Source organism: Pseudorasbora parva, chromosome 11 (genome assembly GCF_024679245.1).
Source record: "Pseudorasbora parva isolate DD20220531a chromosome 11, ASM2467924v1, whole genome shotgun sequence".
In the NCBI taxonomy this organism is placed as follows: domain Eukaryota; kingdom Metazoa; phylum Chordata; class Actinopteri; order Cypriniformes; family Gobionidae; genus Pseudorasbora; species Pseudorasbora parva.
The window spans coordinates 25,621,320-25,641,645 of NC_090182.1; the positions used below are offsets into that span (position 1 = coordinate 25,621,320).

Consider the following 20,326-nt stretch of genomic DNA (forward strand, 5'->3'; position numbering starts at 1 on the left):
TGAGTACAATGCCGTCTGGGCTTTGCTGCACTGTGTCAGTGGAGGTATTGCTTGTGGCTCCCCATGCTGTTCCACATTACCAGGGAACGGTTGCCAGGGCTACCATTTATTAATATCTATCTATAACTTTGAGCACTGTGCTCATTTGAGCAAATAATGAAGACAGCCACTGGTTCCAGGGGAGGTTCGCTGGCATATGAGCATGCAAATCTGCATATTTACAGAAGTCTTCCCGTGTTTACAAGCTTGTGAATAAGGGTCCAATTTAATAAAATATTGCATAAAGTGCAATCGCATGTTTGCTTTTGTGTTTATGTAAAAAAATTAAAAAAATAAAACAATAGCAAAGTGTCAACCAGACAAATAAAATCAACAAAAATCTCTTGTAAAAGTACTGAGAAGCATGAGAAGAATGTAGTCCTGTAATGCAAGTGGCCATAGCTTCTTAAAAGTGTTATATTTGCTTTTCAGTTTTACACTGCTTGGATTAATTTGATAAGCCATGTAGCCTATTCATATCGCTGTCATTTATTTAAGCCTATTCATTACAACATAAAACAAGAATGCAGTTTTTAGTTTTTTTTTAAACATTCATGTTTCTACTCTGGGTTATCTGTTATACGGTTCAATATAATTGCAAACAATATTATCAATGGCATTTATGCTGTATAATATTTCCCCCATATCAAATTGGAACCGCTCTAAAGCCAGCAAAAAAAACACAAAAAAAAACTAATGGAGCAACTCTGCCCCCTGCTGGTTCATGTCTTGCATATACATTTGATTAATATATAGCTCTGGATGTATATTGTGTAAAATAGTGTATGTTTTTATAATCTTGTGTACATTTACTTACAAGGCATCCTTGATAATGGAGTTCTGAAACGTTGGACTGATGGGTTGTATCTTATCCTCTTTTGTGTGTTAATTAGTTAATGCCTTTTGCTGGGTTTTATTGTTTGTCATAGCATGTTATGCAGTTATTGAAGTGTGATGTCACTGGACAAGGAAATCTTTTTTATTATTTATTTATTTATTTATTTATTTATTTATTGTCTTTTTAGTGTTTTTATCTTTTGATTAAAGATTATAAAGTCAAACTAATTATTTAAAATACACGGATTAATCAATTTAAATAGCAATGTTCACGTTGTAAATTTTGATATAATGTTGACCTTGGTGTCATGTGGAGGAACTTTCTGAACACTTGCATGTAGACATTTAGCATTAATAATCTGCTTATAAGAATACACATCTCAGTAAGGTGTAAATCTCCTCCTAACCTGCAAATGACACTGTTGCTATGCAGTAATGAGTCTAGTGGCAGAGGAACGGCCAGACATGCAGCTCAGCTGTTCACTGGGATCTGACTGCGGCACAGTTTTTCTCTGTCTAGACAATTGTCTTCATATAACAGTCAAGTGAGATGCAGTATTATTTGATTTATCTGAGTTAAACCCGCTAAAAACAAAGCTTTGTTACACTTAGGGGTGTGAGATCAAAAAGTAAGGTTTTTTTATTGAAAATGCACCACAAATCATTTTAAATGTGTTCTGTGGTAAACACAACAGGAGGTATGAATGAATGAATGAATGAATGAATGAATGAATGAATGAATGAATGAATGAATGAATGAATGAATGAATGAAGCAACAGACCTAATTTTCATGTGTTATTTGGAGAAAACCATCCCTTCCACTGTAGCTCTTGCATATATTCAAATATGGCATGTCAAGACATGTCAGACCAGGTAGCAGTGGTTCTCAACAAACTTCTGAGGGGTTAGTTAAAATAATTTTATATATATTAAAAAATATCTGGAATCATAAAATAACTCATTATTAACATTTAATTCATTTAATATCGTAATGGACAATGAGGTCCAAAAAAGTTGAGAACCACTTTTCTAGGGTCTCATAACAAAATGCATTGTGAAGTTTGAATAAAGTGGTAATGCGATTTTAAATCTACTTCAGAATGGGACATTTTAAGTGTATTAATTACTTAGATTTTGATCTAAATTTTGTAATACAGAGCTTAAATGTAACCTACTCGACCCGCTCCAATCAGTAGAATTCAAAACGGGGTCTCTGGCGTGGGAGAGAGACCCCATCACACCTCAGTCCCATCTGGGTCACGGCACCAAATGTAACCGGTCCTACTCGACCTGCTCCAAGCGGTATTTCTGCTAGAGTAAAAATAAAACTAAAAAAAATAAAGACTGAGCGGCCAGGGGATTGTGGTTTACATGCACAGCTCTAACTGGCTTACCTTACATATATGGACTATATGGTGCTTTGTATTTAGGAGCTCAACATCATCTCCAATTGCTTTCATTGTATAGAAAAGTGCAGTCTGAACATTCAGCCAACCTTCTACTTTTATGTTCTACTGAAGGAAAAAAATTATCAAACGATGAGTGTGAGTGAATTGTCACATAATTTAAATGTTTGGGTGGCTTATCACTTTAGGTGTACACACAATAAAACATTTCCTTTCTGGTATCGGAGGTCTGAGTGATGCTGTTAGCTTGAAGTGAGACAGCAGAAGAGAGCAGTAAAGGGGTTCATGCTAGACTGCAGTATATTACGGGAGACATTGGCTATAATTTATATGTGACCTGCAATTACTTCGCCATGCCTGGGTAAATGCACTGCACATTAAAAAAAGGCATAGAGAGAAGAGACACCATGCTTTTATTACTGTAGTAAAGATTAAAAGTCGCAGCCAAAGTTCCTCCCCTCAGTTATCGCACATGGCTCTGGTTAGGACGCCTCTGAGTCAAGATAATGCATGTAGTTTCAGATAGGACATACACACACGCGCATGGACTCACAAGACAGAAACACTCGTGCCCTGCTGTCACACTCTGTGTGTGGACTTGCTTGGAGCAGATGGTCTAAAATGAGCTCCTCAGGCTGGATACTGGCTGTGTGTCTTGTGGTTCTTGAAGGTAAAAAAAAAAAAAATTGTTTGTGATGGTGTGTTGTAAGAATGCGACAATTATGCACTGTATGAGTAAGGCTTTCATTAAGGCAACATTTCTGTTTACCATCTGTTGTTGTGTCATGTGTGTTGGTTTATTCATGGCAATACATTTGCATGTCATTAGCCTGAAAATGAATTCTGCAGTAAAATGTCATTTGTTTGCTCATTCTAGTCACAAAACAAATCTGTTTACATATGATTATGTAGGGAACTGTGCATTAAATGTTCCTTCCTTCATTAAATGGTGATATATATGGTGTGTTTACTATATCTAACTTTCTGTCATATTGTTTTATTAAATTGTATGCGTTTGTAAGTTTTAATGCAGCTTATGCTTTTACTATTTACACGTGAAAACATTGTCATTTTGAATTATAAAGGTATATGTTTAACCCTCATTTCTGCACTTTGATCAGCACATGTGCTTACACAGATTTTAAAATAGTTAATCTGCTGTCCTGCATGTGTTTCTTCTCATGTGTCATCACAGGAGGCAGACATGTGGTGCGGGCCGAAGAAGGGCCGGGCAGCGAGAGAAACTGTTCAGCAATTCCTCCGGTACTCTCTCCCACACATATCCTAACTCTGTCCATGTTTTGCACACAACTGATTCAGCCCACTGCTAGGACTCATCTTTAGCTCAGAGAGAGAGAAAATAATCTGGCCTCTCAGAGAGATCTCCTCCTCTGATAAGAAATGTTTTCTAGGTCATGCGCACCCTAAATCTGATCTATGAAGTGTGTGTGCGTGTTCTTGTTTATATTACATTGTAGGGTCCAAATGTCCCCATAAGGATAGTAAAATTGAGATCACCTACATTGTGGTGACCAGGCAGCGGTCCTCACAATGTAAATGGATTCATAAACATGCTAAATTATGTTTTTTTGAAAATATAAAAATGCAGTTTGTTTCCTGTGATGGGTAGGTTTAGGGGTTGGGGGGATAGAATGTACAGTTTGTACGATATAAAAACCATTACGTCTATGGAGAGTCCTCACAACGATAGTGAACCGTGTGTGTGTGTGTGCATAGGTATAACATAGGTGTGTGTATAATGACATAGGTATAACATAGGTGTGTGTTTTGTGAACTTTTACTCTTGCTCTTATCCATTGTCTGAGTAAATGCGTTCAATTTGTGATATTTAACATTCTTGAGGGTAACATTTTTACATTTCATTGATGGATACAGTAAATAATTTTGATGCAATATAATTAAATGATTCATTCCTTTTTGTTCCAGTATTTGCCACCAACAGCTGTAAACACAACTCTAAGGCTTCGTGACTTGAGGCAGTCCATGATCCCTTTGAACATTTCTGCCTACATCATCCCTGCCACGGATGCTCATCTGGTACTAAACCGTTAAACAGTGTCAGAAATTATCTTTCATATTAAGGGTTAATATTGGCCCCCTGGGAATTTATTCTTTCTTTTTTCCTAACCATTTAAAAACATAAAACATATGCATTGATAAATGCCAATGTCAAAATAAATTATAATATTTTACCAGTTATAATCAAATGCAATTTAAAATTTTAATCAAAAATCAAAAGTATGCAATCATATGAACTATACATTGATTGCTCTGAGAACGTTTTTTTTTTTTTTTTTTTAAACAACATTGGCCATTTTTTCACTTCTGTAGCCATTTTCATAAATGTTTGACCTCACCTCGTCCTTAAGTTTTCAGCATTCTCAGACATTAACTCTGTGACTGACTGTGATTTTATTGGCAGAGTGAGTACATCGCCCCCAGAGATGCGAGACTGGCCTGGATGTCTGGCTTCACTGGCTCTGCAGGTGTTTCGCAGCCAACCAATCATAATATTGCTGTATCACTATGCATCATTCTCAGTCCCATTATGTTTTGGACCTGAACAAATGGCTCACTCATGTATTCCATTATAACTAACAAGAGTCTGTTTCTAATTCCTAGGCACAGCAGTAATTACTCAAAACAAGGCTGTTTTGTGGACCGATAGCCGTTACTGGATTCAAGCAGAGAGACAAATGGACTGTAACTGGGAGCTAGAGCGAGATGGTGAGGAGCAAATTATGAGAGTGAAGTTAATATTTTAAACTTGTCTAAATGAAGTTAAACATGTGGAAGTATCAATGCCTTTTCTAGCCTCTTAAGCTCTGGGACCATTTTTGGGGATTACTGCCTTGATTTGGCCTACCCAAATTTAAAAGCTACCCATCCACATACAGTGGTCTAAATACACAATTTTGGCATCATTTTACATGAAATCCTATTAATTGATTATATATATATTGATTACTGTGTAAAATTGTTTTATTTTTCCTCTGATTCCTCCATATTAACTAAACTTAGTTTAACACTTCGAACTACTGCTTCACAGTCTCCATTCGCAGCATTACCAACTGGCTCATCCTAGAGATCCCCGAGGGAGATCAGGTGGGCTTTGACCCATTCCTCTTCTCTGTAGGTGAGCAAACACAGCTAATGCTTTTTTTTAAATAAGATGAGTTTGTTCATATTCCGGTATAATGTGTGGAAATAATGTAACAAGGAGAACAAAGAAGGCAGGCAGAGACAAAGTTCTAAGAGCAGATATTTTAATAAAACAAATGGCAGGAATACAAGGACAAACTGACAAACTAATACAGCAATCACTGGGGCTTACACAGGGGAAACTAGATTAACAAGACATGGGTGCAAACAGAAACAGAAAACTAAATCAAACTAAACATAAAAGTTTGGTAACACATTTATTTCAATAGTGAATTTTAGACACTTTACTAAGTAAGTCATAGAGTATTAGCAGTGTCTGCTTAATATCTGCTAACACTTTATATGGATGGTCCCCCAACATACATTCTACTGATTATAAGTAATTTTGTTTAGGCTTTATTGTAGAGTATGTGTACTTAAACTGTACTTACCCATTAAAGTAATGGTAATATAAGGTAACTACATTGGTAAGGTTAATTACCTAGTAATTGCTACATAATACAGTATGTACATGCAGAACAGGACTGTAAAATAAAGTACTACCGTAATTTTTCAAGTAAATGCCAACTTATTCTAGTAATAATCTTAATAATAATAATAAGATAATATTATTAATATTCTACTACTAACCCTAGGGCCTAACCTAACAGTCCACTAATAATCTATTGTTAGTTAGTTAGTCAGTTAGTTAGTTAGTTAGTTAGTTAGTTAGTTAGTTAGTTAGTTAGTTAGTTAGTTAGTTAGTTAGTTGGTTAGTTGGTTAGTTAGTTAGTTAGTTAGTTGGTTAGTTGGTTAGTTAGTTGACATATAGTTGCAAAATAATAAGAGTGAGTTGACATGTAGCTGCAAAGTTAAGACCATTGAAATAGTGTAAACACACGTTGTTGTTTAAGAACATTTTCTTTTTTATTTAGCAAGGATGTATTAAATTGATCAAAAGAGACATACATTCATATGGCTACAAAAAATAAAGGTTTTTGTGATCCTGACAAAAATTAATCATAGCTTTTTTAACATTGATAATAATAATAAATATTTCTTGATCAACAAATTAGCATATTAGAATGATTTCTGAAGGATCACACATTTTAAAATCTTTTCAAATAGAAAATATAATAAATGTAATATTATTATTATTTATTTATTTTTTATCAAATAAATGCAGCCTTTGTAAGCATAAAAGACTTTAAAGAAAACTAATCTTACCAATCCCAAACTTTTGAAGGATAGTGTAAAATGTCTTAAAATGATGATATGATAAGTATGGGAGTATCTAGTAACCAAAATGATCATCAAAATCGGTCGTGAATCATTCGGTCATTATTCTTTGTTGCTGCAGACACATTTGGCATCTACAACACCAACCTGGCTCCCGCAGGCCGGATCCTGAAGTCTATTCCTGATAACCTGGTGGATAAAATATGGACAGATCAACCTCCTCTGCCTCCTGACAACCCCATGCGCTTACCCGACAGTGTCATTGGTGTGTGCATGTCTTATCAGCATCACTTGACTGATAAGTGCCAAGCGAACAGGGCAGATAAGATCATGACAAACAGAGCAATAAAGCTCTTATTTAATCCTTAATGACTAGTGATATAACTTAGGACAGTGCCAGTAGATAGAGGGGATATTCTAGCTCATTCTGGTGTGAAGAGAAAGTCAATGAAGCTTGATTAAAGGAATAGTTAATCTAAAATCACTTCATTTTGGTTCAAACCTGCATTACTTTTTTCTTCTGTGGGATATAAAATGTGAAATTCTGTTAGTGTTGCTTTTTTCATAAAAGAGGCATTCAAACTTTGAAGAAGAGTATTCGAAAGAATTCTAAAACAAGTTGTGCATTTTATTTAAAGTCTTCTGAACAGAATAGCTTTGTGGAATAAACTGGAACTTTATTAGTGGAAGATTGGAAGATTATTAGTTAACATAAATAAAAAATTGATACAGGATGGCTGGATGGATGGATGGATGGATGGATTCTGTGGATGGATTGGGTCAATGTGGTGAAGTTAAGAACCTACGGAGCCTCTAAAGGGAGCATCTAATTTTTTTCCCATCAGCATGTCCCTGTTAGGGTCTCCTTATCAACCGTCTGATTCATTAATGAATCATTTAAACCCAGAATCATTAAATCATTTTTTAAGTGGATAGGCTAAATCATTGTAAAGGTTTGAGTTAAAATAATAAATCATTTTTCATTTTCATAACAATTGATGATTTATTCAATCATTTTTGTGTGCACTGTTTGTTAAAGGTTTTGATGACATTGAGCATGTGTGTGTGTTTGTTCTTTTGTTCAGAGAGGACCTGGCCAATGAAAGTAGAGCAGATACGAGCCCAAATAAGTGACAATCCATACAAGCCCACCGCTGTACTGCTTTCAGCTTTGGATGAGACCGCATGTAAGCACAACACAAAGCCAAATGCAGGAAATTATCTCTGAATCGTTCTGTAAAACTCTTGTCGGGCCTAAGCATTTCAGTTTGCATCTCTATTTTCAGGGCTGTTTAATCTACGAGGCAACGACATCCCTTTTAATCCATTCTTCTATTCTTACACTCTGCTGTCAATGGATGAGATATGGCAAGTTCCTCTTTTCCATAATAACACTATAATTAGTTGGTGTTCAGTTTCTAACTAACCTCTTTTGCCAGGCTCTTTGTGCACAAAGAAAGAATATCAGAAGAGTTGAAGGTGTACCTGAATGCTTCGTGCTACCAGGCCTATTGTGTGCAGCTGATTGAGTACAGCTCTGTGCGCACACACCTGCAGTCCTATCTACAGAAACCCAACGTGAGGGTGTGGGTGGGTACAGAGTACACCAACCAAGCCCTGTATGAGCTCATCACTCCTGAGGTAAGACCTAGATCTAAAATATAGACTGCTGGTATGTGCATGTCAGCTTAGATATTCAAACAGCATGTAAATAAGGAGTCTCAATATGAACACACACCCTAAAGTGTTAGTATTAATAATCAATTTTCACTTTCTGCATTTGGTTTGGTCTTTAATGTGATCATGCACTTCTGTTCAAGAAGTTTTAAACAGTAGAATGTTATCATTTTTTCCATATGGCTTTTAAAAGCCTAAAAAATACATGTAAATATGTAACTGTAATCTTGCAGATGACAAACAAGCCTGTGTGCTCGCATCTATCGGAAAAAGTTTAGTTATGTTTCTGCGTCATGTATGTGTAACAAAATTAGACTGCTAGTGGAGCCGTTTCTATTTTTGATACGCTGCGCAGCTATTTCAGCCACTTTATTTTGCCCTTCCAAGTCTGACTGAAATATAATTTATCAAATATGTTAATAAATATATTTTGTGACCGTTAGATAAGAGGCTACAAACTATGTTTAAAAGTTTTGTTTAATGTGACTCCTGTCTGATAGAGAAATACAATTCCAGACATTATTAGTCCTTAAACAGCAGCAGTGTGGTAGATATTATGGATGGATGGATGGATGGATGGATGGATGGATGGATGGATGGATGGATGGATGGATGGATGGATGGATGGATGGATGGATGGATGGATGGATGGATGGATGGATGGATGGATGGATGGATGGATGGATGGATGGATGGATGGATGGATGGATTGGATTGGATTCTTTAGATGAATGGATGGGTAGAAGAATTGATTCTGTCAATAGATGATGGATTCTGTAGATGGATGATGGATGGCTGTATTGGACTCTGTAGATGGATGATGGATGGCTGTATTGGACTCTGTAGATGGATGGATGGATTCTGTTGATGGATGGATGATGGATTGATGGGTGGAAGGATGTATTCTTTAGATGGATGCAGGCTTGTGCACAATTCAGAATTGAATTGAGAATGACTCCTAAAATCCAATTCAATTCTTGAATTTACATTGAATTTGAATTGATGTCAAAAACAATTTGAATTTGAATTGAATTGAAGTAGAATTGAAGTAGAAAGGAAGTAGAATTGAAATTCAAGAAAAATTCAAAGAAATTCATATACATGAATTTGTCCATCTTGCCATAGCAGCTTCATCTGCATCTGTTGAGAGAATCTTTAGTGTTGCAGGAAAGATCTTCAGACCAGAACGGTGCAGACTCAATGATAAAACATTTGAGGAGCGATTGAGAATTAGATGCTGCAGTGTTGCTCAGTGAGTTTTGCACTGGAATGAATGATAACTGCATTCACAACAACTGTGCGTTATTTTATTACTTTGAAATTAATATAACATATTAAACAACGAATTAAACAACATTGAGGGGTTACTTTATTTGAATTGATCATTATCTATATTTTATAACAAAATGTATGCAGGGTTGAGGAGTGACACTGTAAAAAAAAAGAAAAAAAAGAATCACGAGTCTTATAATTTTCACTAAAAAAAATTAAGGCTTTGAGTTATGTTTGACATTTGAAAGAATTTCTGTTATGTTGAAGTTTTTACTGTTACCATTGTGCAGAAGAGTAGAGCTTATGGTTAGGTTGTGATGTGATTAACTGCAAGTATTATGATTATTATGAAGAATGTTGTTTGTTCAATGAGCAATAACTTTGCTAATGCTAGTGCAATAACAAGTTTGTTTCTACTTGTGCCAGCATCAAACAGATTATTAATTGAATAACATAACTAAAAGTCAAATGAAAACAGGTAATTTCCATTTACTCTAATATATATTTAAAAAAAAATTCAAAATCAACTTAAATTGAAAAAGCACATTACACTAATAAGATTTAATTCATCATAAACACTACTGAAATATGTAATATTGTTACCATCATTTTTTAAGTAGATACTGTGTAATATTTTTACAGTGTAGATGCGTGTAATGAAATTGTGTTATTAAATTACAAAATTAATGTAATTGTTGTATTACTGAGGTAAAATGTGCAATTCAATTAGTTACTAATCATATTAAAAGGAAATTGCTTTGCATTGATAAAGTAATCCAAACCACATTTATAATGGTTAACTTGTAAGCAATTACATTTCCAAAGTAACCTTCCTAACACTGAATGTATGTGAGATTCAACACATTCTTTCTGTTGTGTGACTGTGGAATTTCTTTGAATTGTCATGAATTTAATTCTACTTCCTGTGGGGCGGAGTCAATTCCATTCAAATTCATGAATTGAATTGAGGCCAATTCTGAAATTCTGAATTTTGCACAAGCCTGGATGGATGATGTATTGGTGGGTAGAATAATTGATTCTGTCAATAGATGGATGGATTGTGCAGATGGATGTATATATGGATTTATTGGATTCTTTAGATGGATGGATGATGGATTGGTGGGTAGAAGGATTGATTGATAGAGGGATGGATTCTGTAGATGGATGATAGATGGATGTATTTGGATTCTTTAGATGGATGGATGGGTAGAAGGATTGATTCTGTCAGTAGATGGATGGATTGTGCAGATGGATGGATATATGGATTTATTGGATTCTTTAGATGGATGGATGGGTAGAAGGATTGATTCTGTCAATAGATGGATGATAGATTGATGTATTGGACTCTGTAGATGGATGGATGGGTGGATGGATGGATGGATGGATGGATGGATGGATGGATGGATGGATGGATGGATGGATGGATGGATGGATGGATGGATGGATGGATGATGGATGGATGATGGATGGAAGGATGGATTCTGTAGATAGATGGCTGTATTCTTTAGATTGATGGATAGATGAATGGATTGATGGATTATGTAGATGTATGGATATATGGATGTATTGGATTCTTTAGATGGATAGATGATGATGGATTGGTGGGTAGAAGGATTTATTCTGTCGATAGATGGATAGATTCTGTAAATGGATGTATTGGACTCTGTAGATGGATGGATGGATGGATGGATTCTGTAGATGTATAAATAGATGGATGCATTGGACTCAGTGGATGGATGGATGGATGGATGGATTGATTCTGTAGATGGATAAATAGATGGATGCATTGGACTCAGTGGATGGATGGATGGATGGATTGATTCTGTAGATGGATAAATAGATGGATGCATTGGACTCAGTGGATGGATGGATGGATGGATGGATTGATTCTGTAGATGGATAAATAGATGGATGTATTGGACTCTGTAGATGGATGAATGGGTGGGTGGGTGGGTGGGTGGATGGATGGATGGATGTATTGGACTCTGTAGGTGGATGGATGTGTGGGTGGATGGATGGATGGATGGATGGATGGATGGATGTATTCTGTAAATAGATAAATAGGTTGGACTCAGTGGATGGATGGATGGAACTATGATTTCATAATGCAGCTTGTCTCCCACAGTACAGGCGAAGACAATATTTCATCACAGAACTTGTCTTATCTCTTTAAGGACAAACTTCTGACCAGCACCTACTCTCCAGTACTGACCACGAAAGCAGTGAAAGATGAGACCGAGCAGCGTATTCTCAAAGAGGCTCATGTAAGAGGACACAGTTACACTTTATAATGAAGTCCCATTAGTTATGCATTTGCTAACATTAACTAACAATGAGCAATGCAGTGTGTATTAATCTTTATTAGTGTTAGTTTAAAAAAACACTGTTCATCGTTAGTTAACGTTAACAAAAGGAACCTTGCTCACAGTCTTCTCCCTAAATGACTTCAGCAGTCATCAGCCGGATGGACACTGTTTATTGATACCTGTCTTTTATTATCATAATTTCTAGATTGAAGTGCACTTTATCTCACCATAAAGCCACATTAGGAAGCAAGAAAGACTCCATTCACTGCAGCTTGATTCAACTCAATCAATGTGTTATCTCTCCTTATCGTAGAACCTCCATCAGATGTATTGGGATCTTTTTTACTAATGATGTTTGCTGTAATCAATGGTCTATTGACATATTTTGCAGAATGAGTTTTTCAATCTAAAACAAACGCATCAGATAAAGTGCATGGACAAAGATCTTCGTTCTGGTGTTTTATGGCCTAGCCCTAGAGCCAGACCTCAGCTGACTGCAGGTGAACATCCTCTCTGGCTTCCCACAGGTCAGGGACGCAGTCGCAGTCATGCAGCTTCTGTTGTGGCTCGAAAAGAAAGTTCCAGAAGGCAAAGTGACCGAGCTCACAGCAGCACAATTTGTTGATCAGTGTCGCAGGTACAGAACAGCGGAGCTAAACCCTCATCGCTGATACCACTCACACATAAAACACATGGAATTAACATTGATTGATCACTTTTTAAGGGTTCCAAGACTATATTTAACATTCATGTTCTTAAAGGTCCCGTTTTTCCCGTGTTTTTGAAGCTTTGATTATGTTTACAGTGTGCAATATAACATGAGTTCATGTTTCGCATGAAAAAGTATTTTTCACACAATTTCCTTATCTGTACACTGCTGTTTCCTCTGTCCTAAAAACGGCCTGATGATTTTCTTGTTCTATGAAGTCCCTCCTTCAAAATATGTAACAAGTTCTGATTGGACAGCAGCTTAGCGCACTTTGCCCGGAAAGGTCCCGCCTCTTAGGCCGGAGACACACTGCAAGCGTGGCGTTTCTGCTGCGTGTCAGCCGCGGGGCGGCTGCCTGGGGTTTTCTCTGTCTTTGCACACCAGAAGCGTGTCTGACGCGGCGCTGCTGCTGCTGGGAAGCCCTATACTTCATGTTAAATATAAATAGATTGCCTATTGATACAGCAAAGACAACGTCGGCAGTAGCCTATTGACCATACATATGGTATTGACGGCAAAATAGGCTACAGAATATTTCGTTCTGTATTGACAGGTTTAATATTTCAAAATCGATAATTATGTTGTTTTTTATTATTACAAGTAGGCGTATATCTGCATTTATGTTAACCTACAGACTTTCAAACATGAAAATGTCATGTATTAATATGTATTCCTGTCAAAATGGCATATAAACATCTTTTCCTATGCTATTTTGCCTAGAAACGCTTCCAACACGCTCGCTTGTCGCGTGAAAAATAGGCGTCTCTTCTATTTGAAGCATGCACGCGTTTTCCGTGCGTGAGCCGCGCGGCTGACGCAGGCAGTATGCAAGCGCTAACCGGTTAACACGGGAGCCGAAATAAAAACGGACACGCCACGCAGCCAAGACGCTCACGGCACGCTTGCAGTGTGTCCCCGGCCTTAGTCGACAAAATGTGTGTTCGACATCGGCTGCGGCTGGATGCATGCAATCGGCAAGAGATGTAGTTCTCAGTAAATTTGGCAGTTAAATGTTTTTTATATTTTATTTTTACTTATTTTGTTTTATTTTGTTTTGATATTTAATGCTGTATAAAAATGTATAGGCTACATTATAGCTTAATATTGAATAATGGAGCAAACTAAATTAATATTTACTGTAGCTTGTAATGACAAAAAATTAACTCCGTCGCTTTACTGAAGAAGAGGCAAACATTAGCCAATTATTTTTATAAAGTTTTATTTCTTGCAAGAAAGAGCCACAGTCAACATAGTCATCAGTGCCTGCATCTCTTATACACCCATTGTCAAAACAATCCCTCTCAGTAGTTTTCCACACATGGTAAGAGTGTTAAACACAGCACAGAAGGGTCCTGCATGGCAGAGACACATATTAGCTCCTGTATGAATACAAACACACTCTAAATAATCAATATTCTTCATCAGTGATTACAAATTTTCCATCACAAGCTCTATAGTAACCGTCTTTATAAAGATTAATTGAAGGCATAACATTTGCACAAGTCAAACCTGTTCCTACATCAAGGACATTCATTCATAAAATGCTCGTGTAAGGAAAATAACTTTTGTGCAACACATTTACTTCCATTTTCTTGAGAAACACAAACCCTTCGTTGTGTTTTGGCAGCAAGCAAAAGAACAGCAGAGGGCCGAGTTTTGAGACCATTTCTGCAAGTGGACCTAATGCTGCTCTTGCTCACTACAGGTAATAAATATGTCTTCCTATTTATTTATACTATTTAATTATATTCAATTTATTTACCTGTATTCGTACTCATGTATTACAGTCCATCCACTGAAACTGCGAGGAGGCTGACAGTGGATGAGATGTATCTTGTTGACTCTGGAGGACAGTACCTGTAAGTTTGAAAGTACTATTAGGACAGTTTGTGTGCAAAACCATGATACATAACTAAGCTCACTGTGAGATTAACTGAAATATCAATTAACCTGCATGGTTTCCTTAAAATGTTGAGTTCACTGAAACAAAAAAATTGAGTTACGAAACTAAAGGGGGAGCAAAATATCTTTCTCTGCATTTCAATGAACTCAAAATTTTAAGGCAGCCAGATTATTTACTGACAATTTAAGTTAAACCAACAAATCAAGTACTAAACCAGCTATCTCTTTCTGTTACAGTGATGGTACCACTGATATAACACGTACTGTGCACTGGGGTAAACCCACTGACTTTCAAAAGGTACTGAACATCAGGCATAGGGGCATACTGACGATGCAGAGTCAGAGGCAAAATTTGATGCTTATACTTAGACTACTAAAAGGACAACTGCTTTCTTATTGTTTTGCTCTGATAGGAGGCCTACACAAGGGTGCTCATGGGAAATATTGAGATTTCAAGAACCATCTTTCCTGCTGGAACTAGAGGTGTGGATTTCTTTATCTTTAATCACAATCTCCCTTTAACCGTGCCCTGATGCTTCCACAAGAGGGCGCCCTATCCACAGCAGACATCTCACAGTGACCTCCACAAACCCTTTCATGTGGCAACCATTCATGTGCTTTTATTCCCACCATAGGCGTGAACATGGAGATGCTGGGACGAAGAGCATTGTGGGAAGTTGGTTTAAATTATGGTCATGGCACTGGTCATGGTGTTGGGAACTATTTTGGAGTCCATGAATGTAAGTCTAATTCCGTTAACAAGTTCTAACAAGTCTGTCTGTATCTCAGTATAGTTACATAGATTAATTTGTGGATAACAAATGTTATCAATGGTGGATTAAATTGATCAAGTGACAATAAAAAAGAATAAGCTATTTTAAATAAATGGTGTTCTTAACTGTTTTGAACACATTTTGATAATAATAAGAAATGTTTCTAATGCACTAAATCAAAATATTAAACATAATTCTGAAGGATCATGTGACACTGAAGACTGGAGTAATGATGCTGAAAATTCAGCTTTACCATAACAGTAATACATAAAAATTTAAATTATGGATTTGTTCATATTATATAAAATAAATGCAGCCTTGGTTAGTTTATAATATAATTTCTCTCTAAGTGATATATATATATATATATGCTATGTAATAGATCTCTTCATCTAATGTCTTTGTTTTCTCTCTGATAGGGCCTGTGGGTTTTCAGTCCAATAATATTCCATTTCAAGAGGGGATGTTTACGTCAATTGGTGAGGAATCATTAAGCAGCTCATTATGATTGCATTCGTTTGATACTTAACAAGTTGACAAACTCTCTTTTAGAACCTGGTTATTATAAGGAGAATGACTTTGGTATAAGGATAGAGGACATTGCTGTCACTGTTCCAGCTACTACAAAGGTACATTCAAACAATTGGTCTAGAACTCTGTAAATCCAGTGCAGATCCATATTTGTCCAAGGGCAATGACTAATGAAATATTAATATGTGATTTTTCCCCCCTTATGTTTGCCCTTCTAGCATAGCAGCAATTACCTGAAATTTGAAACTGTCTCATTGGTGCCTTATGACAGAAAACTGATAAATACATCTCTTCTAAGTCCTGAGCAGGTATTTGAAATAATATCAATGTTTCCGTATTTTTATACAAATACACCAGTGTTGACCTTCATATCATAATCCATTTTGTTACTGTCGGGATGCACTGGGTTCCATTTGGTTTCCAATGTAAAAGATGGGTAGTAAACCAGTTAAAACCCGCAGCTTTGTGTGTTTAAAAAAAAAGTTTTCTAGTGTTGGTTTCCTTTGAAAGTGCCCACAGACGCTCTTAACTAGAAACACATCTCGGGAGGGGGGTTGTGGGTTTGCTGGAAATTAAAAAACCCTATTTTTACTTTCATAAACAAACATCAGCTGTTGATTTCAGTGTTGGCAGTGCAGAATATGTCTCTGTTTTTTTGTTGTTGTCTTGTAGCTGCACTGGCTGAACTCATACTATGAGACCATCCGGAGCGTGGTAGGTCCCGAGCTGAAGAGGCAAGGGCTGACGGAGGAGTATGACTGGATGGTGAAGCACACTGCACCTTTCCTTACAGCTAGAGCTTCAGCTGTCATCTCCTCAGGCACACTGTTAGTAACAGTGCTGGCCTCTGTTGTACTGCATAATCTTCTGTAAATACGTCTGGAGAGCTTGGCCTACCACACAGCATTCAGTACTGCCTCTGCTCGGTACTGCAACTACTCTCCCATTTTTAGGTACACACAGAAAAGTACCAATGTTGAATACTGAAAATTATTCTCTCTCTCTCTCTCTCGCTCAATTTTCATCTCTTTTATCTGGTTACTTCAGCCATTTTTTAATGGATTTGCCAGACTTCATTAGGGTTTGGCCTATGTTTAAAGCTGTATTAAACTTGTATTAGTTCACCCAAAAATGAATTTTTTTCATTAATGACTCACCCCAAAGTCGTTCCACACCCATAAGACCTCCGTTCATCCTCGGAACACAGTTTAAGATATTTTAGATTTAGTCCGAGGGCTTTCTGTCCTTTGAATGTAAGTGTATGCCCACTTGCTGTCCACGTCCAGAAGGTAATGAAAACATCATCAAAGTAGTTCATATGTGACATCAGTTGGTTAGTTAGACTCTTTTGAAGCGTCCACAATACATTTTGGTCCAAAAATAACAAAAAATACGACTTTATTTAGCGTTTGACACGCGATCCGAATCATGATTCATGACCGTTTGATTCTTTTTTTGAGGAACACGAAAGAGAAGACAATGCTGAATAAAGTCGTATTTTTTGTTATTTTTGGACCAAAATGTATTGTTGACGCTTCAAAAGAGTCTAACTAACCAACTGACGTCACATATGAACTACTTTGATGATGTTTTTATTACCTTCTGGACGTGGACAGCAAGTGGGCATACACTTACATTCAAAGGACAGAAAACCCTCGGACTAAATCTAAAATATCTTCAACTGTGTTCCGAGAATGAACAGCTCTTACGGGTGTGGAACGACTTTGGGGTGAGTCATTAATGAAAGAAATTTCCTTTTTGGGTGAACTAACCCTTTAATATTGTATATAATATATTTTATGACATAGTTTTGCATATATTTAATTTAAAAAATAATATGATTTAAAAATATATAAATTGCTGGTGTATGTATGCAGAAATTATGTAAAGACAATCATTGTCGATTTATAGTTTATCAAAATATGATTACTATAGTATCTACACTACATATGATATCTATGTGTTGTTTTCATACTTACCAGTCATAATTGTAGACCTCAAATAATGTCCTCTCCACTGAGTGAAAATAGTATGCAGACACATACACCTAGCACTCAACATGACCATAATTTCATAAATAGATCCACTCTTTTTAATAACTTTGGTTAATTTGTTAATACAAGGCTCAACTTTTGCTGGCTCATTCGTACCAGTTTGTTCATCACAAAAATACAGAATAATTACTCCATGGGTGTAAATTTATAGACACTTTTGGCATAGTACGATGCACAACATTTATTAGCAGTCTTAGGGAAAGTTTCTTTTAAAATGAATGTATTACAATATTGTGTTACTCCCTTAAACAGTAACTAATTGTAATACTTAGTTCCTTTTTTGGAAAGTAATGTGTTTTGTTACTTTTGCATTAGTTTTTCTCATCTGGGTTTGGTCTGCTTGTTTTTTAATAACAAAAAAAGTTATTCTATTGTTGGCAAATGTAAAGGCCCTTTCTCACCAAAGGTCAATTGAATAAGCCTCTGAAGGCTGAAGGAAATTTAAATACACACCTGTATATAGTAGAGGGCACAGCTCAAACAAACCTTCTGAAGAAGAATAGGATGCACTAGAATAAGGTCAGCACTATTATTCAGCAATAAACAAATTAAATAAAAAACAATGCAATGTTTATCTGAAGTCATTTTTGCGTATGGTTGATTATAGGCTGAATTGGATCATTGAAGGTCAGCAGCAAAGACACTGCTTAATAAAGTGAGATTAAATACATAAAGTATATTTGTGTCATTTAAATAGTTTTACCTGTTTCCCTGCTCAATGTAGAGCTACAATAACCATTATATTTACACTGCGCACACAAAACTTACTCACAATTTTTTCTTAATAGCCACAGGAGAAGTGTCAGCCAATACATGGGAAAGCAAAGTAACTTGTGTTACATATTTGAAAAAGTAATATTTTGTCAATTTAAAGTAATGTGTTACTTTATTAGTTACTTTGAAAAACGTTAACGTTAATCTGATTGCCTAACTCATGTTACTTGTAATGCTTTACCCTCAACACTGTTGATTAGTAAATAATCAACCCCCTAATGATTTACTTTTGTAAATGTAGTGACAACGCAGAACTGGCTCTACATTATAGTTTCGTCAACTGGCCCAAATCTTATTGAGCCTTGGTTAATAAAACAAATATTTGATTCCATATTCCTGTTCTTAGTCTGAAATTATCTCTGTGCACATTATCACTATAAATACTAATCCAGTTTACATTAATGTGTTTTGAAAAAGGCTGAAAATATTTTTTTGATTGTAAGATTTTATGTGGAAGTAACATCTGTGTAACTTTTATAAGACTAGCCCAATAAAATCCATTGGGATTAAGTGTCCAAATAAAAAAATTAACAAACTACTACTACACTGTAAAAAATTATTGAGAAAAAAAGTTACCTGGTTGCCTTAAAATTTTGAGTTAATTGAAATTAAAGTTTTGAGTTAATACAATGAACATTTTTTGAGATTCGACAACCTTTATTAAAATATTATTAAAAGATTTTGTAAGCATATTGGGTAATTGTGTGTTTTATTTCTGATGACGCAGTCAAACATGCCAAATTGTGCTATTTTCATGATTTATCACATTTTTTATGTGGTTCAGATACAATAATATTTTGAGTTTCTATTTATTAAACAAATTTCCTTGTATCAACTCAAATTTTTAATTTCAATAAACTCAAAATTTTAAGGCAACCAGGTTACTTATTTTTAAACCAACAAAAACCAACAACATTTTTTGCAGTGTACTGCTACTCAACTCCACATTGAAATTTTCTGCAATGCTGTAAATACTTTACATAAATAATCTTGTGGTCGTCATTCATTTATTCAATGAAAAACTTTGATTGGGTTCGATGAATCCCACAGCAATCTTGAAAAAAAAATACTTAGATGATAAATGATATAAATGACTAAAATAAATGACTTAAAGTAACAAAAATATTGGCACAGTATGTCATGTCCGGTTTGTTCATTTTATTTGGGTGTGTAGGTTTTAGAGCAGGGCATGGTTTAGAGCACTGAAACTGACACAGCGTGACACCAAGCACGCTCCCATCCTATTGCCCACACAGATATAATAGCAATCACACATCAACTGCACTTTCTGAGAAACCAGCTTCTTCAATCATTTTTAATCGTCACAGGCCTAAAGCGAGCTGGTGTCAATAGCACTGCTGCATTTGAAGGTCTCATGCCTGCAGAGGTGTTGTTGCTTGGCAACAGTTCCGTCAGAACCACAGTAAGGTGTGAATGTGGTTTCTGAGACGTCCGCTTTCTCTCTCTCTCTTTCTCTCTCTCTCTCTCTCTCTCTCTCTCTCTCTCTCTCTCTCTCTCTCTCTCTCTCTCTCTCTCTCTCTCTCTCTCTCTCAGTGCACTCTTTTGTTTGGCTGTTCTCCTCCAGCTCAAAACAACTTTGAACATTGTTCCTTATCTTCACAAAAATTGGACTGATGAATGTGG

At 36.1% G+C, this 20,326-nt stretch overlaps 1 protein-coding gene across 12 annotated transcripts in view; it reads left to right on the forward strand.

The window, feature by feature from the left end:
* xpnpep2 (X-prolyl aminopeptidase (aminopeptidase P) 2, membrane-bound) overlaps positions 1-17,014 on the forward strand; it is a 56,196-nt gene extending 39,182 nt beyond the window's left edge. For 11 of the 12 annotated variants that reach the window (XM_067456565.1, XM_067456566.1, XM_067456567.1 and 8 more), the window contains 20 exons: positions 3,479-3,546; positions 4,231-4,341; positions 4,727-4,790; positions 4,927-5,031; positions 5,354-5,440; positions 6,806-6,949; positions 7,770-7,871; positions 7,971-8,052; positions 8,124-8,325; positions 11,808-11,897; positions 12,467-12,576; positions 14,276-14,353; positions 14,436-14,507; positions 14,788-14,848; positions 14,964-15,033; positions 15,186-15,290; positions 15,743-15,802; positions 15,876-15,952; positions 16,073-16,162; positions 16,527-17,014. In XM_067456565.1, coding sequence (XP_067312666.1) covers positions 3,479-3,546; positions 4,231-4,341; positions 4,727-4,790; positions 4,927-5,031; positions 5,354-5,440; positions 6,806-6,949; positions 7,770-7,871; positions 7,971-8,052; positions 8,124-8,325; positions 11,808-11,897; positions 12,467-12,576; positions 14,276-14,353; positions 14,436-14,507; positions 14,788-14,848; positions 14,964-15,033; positions 15,186-15,290; positions 15,743-15,802; positions 15,876-15,952; positions 16,073-16,162; positions 16,527-16,727 — 1,979 coding nt within the window. In that variant the 3' untranslated portion in view covers positions 16,728-17,014. Of the gene's footprint in view, positions 1-2,525; positions 2,954-3,478; positions 3,547-4,230; positions 4,342-4,726; positions 4,791-4,926; positions 5,032-5,353; positions 5,441-6,805; positions 6,950-7,769; positions 7,872-7,970; positions 8,053-8,123; positions 8,326-11,807; positions 11,898-12,466; positions 12,577-14,275; positions 14,354-14,435; positions 14,508-14,787; positions 14,849-14,963; positions 15,034-15,185; positions 15,291-15,742; positions 15,803-15,875; positions 15,953-16,072; positions 16,163-16,526 lie in introns of those variants that run through there. The other variant, XM_067456563.1, reaches the window with a different exon arrangement.
* Positions 17,015-20,326: the final 3,312 nt, after the last annotated feature.